General features: G+C 30.6%; 1 protein-coding gene across 1 annotated transcript in view; it reads right to left on the reverse strand.

Annotated features, from left to right (window-relative positions):
• Positions 1-225: 225 nt before the first annotated feature.
• The window catches only part of LOC117173710, a 267,964-nt gene continuing 264,267 nt past the window's right edge, over positions 226-3,922 (reverse strand). Inside the window, exon 3 of the mRNA XM_033362351.1 lies at positions 226-295. Coding sequence (XP_033218242.1) covers positions 226-295 — 70 coding nt within the window. The remainder of the gene's footprint in view (positions 296-3,922) is intronic.

The following is a 3,922-nucleotide window of genomic DNA, read 5'->3' on the forward strand; positions in this document are numbered from 1 at the left end:
ATCAATCTTTTGAGCGGAATAATTCAGTGAATTGAGGTTTTGTTTAGCGTTGAACCTATGGTGTAAAACACTAAGTAACTTGTATAAAGGGAGCAGAATGCATGATGAAGATGATCGTTGTCCACTGACCCAACTTCTGCACATGGAGAACCTGCAAAAATGCGTTTGTTCAAACGAAAAACAACAGTAAGTACTTTATGTTCCAAAGCAGTTTTCCAATTATATTCACATGGAGTTTGGAGTAGATGAAGGCAGATCGATGCATTTAATCAGAGGAGGATTAGCGACTACAGAACTAGAACACAAGAACGAGAATGACATTAAGGCAATGTCTAAAGAAGATTCATATACAGAAATATTTGGTTATTCTAGAGCCCAAAGTTATTCAGCATACCATACTTTTAAAAAACTGAACACTATCTTCCCTACAAGTCGTACATCGACTCCGAGGTGTTCTCCAAGGTATACTATTAAGGGAAAAAAATATGAAGAAATAAGAAACAAAATTGAGATTTAATTATATCTCTAAGAGAGCTGCCCAATACGTTAGATCAACATAATGTAAATAATAAGGAATAAATATCTAGCTAAAATAGAGCATCCTGTTTTCAGAAAGAAAACTATTCCTATTTGTGATTCGCGATACCGTTGTCAGCGTTGTCGAGCGAATCGACTCGACATCGTAATACGTAACCAAACATGTAGAAAAATCTATAACGTTCCCATTTCTTGTTCGCTTAACTAAAACTAAGTGCAACCTATACAAACAACAATCATATAACAAGCTAATAAATGAAGTAAAGAAAGAAAGCAATTTTATTATATCCGGCCGCATTGTAAGGATCTTCCGAGATCATCAAGACGTAGTAGACTGACAGCAATGGAGTCACAGAGGGCAGCTAAAAAAACCAAAGGCGACTAATGTGATCCTCAGTGCTCTCGGCCGCTATCTAAGAATAACATCAGTAATTAGTGAACTAGAAAATAACCATAACCCTAATTTTGTAACTAATTGCAAGAGATTTTAAACAGCGTATTAAACTCTCAACATCTTAATCTCATTATGCACTTTACCCAGTCGCAGGCTGATCATGAAAAACCAGGTTCAACTTAGAAAAAGTTAGAAACAACATAAAAGTATAATTTTATGGGGTGTTTCTTCCAAATATTCTAATATGTGTCATTTTCAGTTTTCTCAGAAACGTAAATATAGGTATTTTAAAAATTTTATCTGTTAGAATTATAGTCGATCCTTTTTTCATAAGCCTTGACCGAGTACTAAAAATAAGTTAATTAAAAAAAGAAAATATGTGATTTAACTTCTTTTTCAAGGATCATAATTTTAGGGGATAAGCCTTTCGCATATCAAAATAATTTGAAGGTTATGTTTTTCAAAAGCTGTAAATTTAGATATGTTCAAAATCTCACTTCGCAGAACTGTAGTTTATAAAAAAACGTATTCTATGATTGAGGCTTCGAATGCAAAAAGGAGATATGGAATTATTTTGCTAAAGTGAAGAGACCCCTGAGTATTTGAAAATGAAGTTTTAAATTTAAATTTTTAAGATACATATCCAGAATGAAAATGTAATGCCGCGTCTTTTTCTTAAAAAACTTTTTTCTCTCTGACTAAAATATTTTGAATTTTTTCACTTCAACTCGCAACGAAATGGGAAATTTTAAATATTTTGTAAAAAAACTGATCACAAATTTACATCATCATGTTCTGCGAAGGATGACTTTAGCGAAAATTGAAGATGTTTATTAAAAAAAAATTTTAATAATTTTTTTCTGAGACGGTGCATAATTCGTGCACAAACAACTTCCAATGTTTCGGGATTCGAGCGAATTGTAAACAAGTGAAAACGGTCAGTGAGCAAGTTGTTCAGGAATGTCCAAGGAAGTTTTCTGGAAAATTTTAGCTCAATTGGAATAGTACTTAACAAACTTTTGATGTTTTAATTTTCTGGTGCAATTAATTTACTCCTGCATAGACTACGGCCCGGCCGGTAAACCACTACCCCAGCGTTAGGTACAAGACTGTCTCACAACCAGCCGAGTTTTTGTAATATACAAAATTCTATGATATAAATATAGTGAAGTTTTCCATTTACAAAATGGAAAATAATTTGAAACCTACTAATTGTAGAAAACGTAAGAAACATGAAAATTTTTAGAAAAGAAATGTTCTTAAATGTAGCAGAAATCCGGTATGTAATAATAAATTAATCGATTATTTCTTTCTTAATATACATAAAAAATACATTGAAAAAAAATTTAAATACATTTCTAAGTATCGCAGTAATGATAATGATGATATAATTAAATAGATACATTATTATTGTGTATGGAAAAATGTGAAATATAGAGGAAGCTAATTATTCGATCAATAATTTTTTTGTGGAATTATTTTTGAAAGCGCTTTTTACAAAATTGAGAAAAATAAAATAAAACAGTGCGATTTTATAAAATATTGTTAGAAATTCTTTTAAAAAACGCTTCAAAATACCAAAATTTATGGCATTGCTAATAGTATTTTCAAAATTTATATTTTCCGTAAATAAACTAAATGGTTTAATTATTTAATTTCCTTGGAAAAAAATTATTCACAATTTTTTAATAAACATTTTGAACTTTCGCTAAAGTGATCCGTCGCAGAACATGATAATGCACATTTAGGATCAGTTTTATTGCAAAATATTAAAAACTTCCCAGTTCGTTGCGCGTTAAAGTGAAAAAATTCAAAATATTTCAATCAGAGAAAAAAAACAGTTTTTCATAAATAATTTTCATTGTGGATATATATATCTTAAAAATTAAAATTTGAGAATTTGTTTTTAAATGCTCAGGGACCTCACCACTTCAGTAAAATAATTTTGTATCTCCTTTATGCATCCGGAGCCTCAAATTCTCTAAACGAAAAAATAATGATTGTACATTCTTTAAATGTCGCTTCCAAGTTAAAGGGCGCAAACATTGAATTTTATGCTTGAGGTGTAATAATATATTTATCACGCGGTATTTTGCAAGTAAAACTCAAATTATTAATAACTGTAATTTGATGAATGTTGATTTCAATTGTTGAAGCTTCTTTAACTTCAACTAAGTCATAATCATTACGTGTTTCGCGCTTTTAAACCCATTGAAGTATGTACAAAAAGCAACAAATTTCTATATTGTATATGTTAAAATCTATTATATTAAATGTATGTTATGGAAAACAGGGGTATTTGCAGTTCTTTCAGAGGTTAGGTGATTATGTTTCGCAATAAAATTAAATAAATATTAATATAAAATTTAAGTAGATTTAATATATTTGAAATATTCCCATCGTAACTTCAAATCCAGTAAACGACATGAGTATCTCTCAGTGAACGAATCCCAAAAGAAGAATGTTTTTAGGGAATTATACACACTTTTTATTGATGTCCATGTTGCTATGATTGCAATTTGCTCCCTTCTTTCTTAGGACATTCCCTTCTAAGAATAGTTAATTTTAAATATCTTTTTGATTTATTTTAAATTTCCGAACCACAAACATCAATCACTGACACCGCAGAATGAATTCGCCAAATTCTTGAACTAATTAAATGAACATAGCCACACATTATCTAAGGTATTCCTTCTAGACCATAACTTTAGGTCCGTCCACTCAGCGCCGCCACCTACGAAAACTCACTAAAAATGATTATAATGCGATAAATGATAACTGGAGATTTTTTTTTCCTCTATAATGAAATATATTACGTTTCCCAAAAAACTACCCCTAATTTTACACAACTACCCCCTGTGATCAAAAACGTTTTCAAAATAGGAAAACTACCTTCAACGATGTAAACATGTTTTAGGGCTTCAAATTAATCACATGACACTTGAAAATTTCGAGCTCTTTATAATTTCCCCAAAACTACCCTCCCACGTG

The sequence above is a fragment of the Belonocnema kinseyi genome, chromosome 5 (genome assembly GCF_010883055.1).
Source record: "Belonocnema kinseyi isolate 2016_QV_RU_SX_M_011 chromosome 5, B_treatae_v1, whole genome shotgun sequence".
NCBI lineage: Eukaryota > Metazoa > Arthropoda > Insecta > Hymenoptera > Cynipidae > Belonocnema > Belonocnema kinseyi.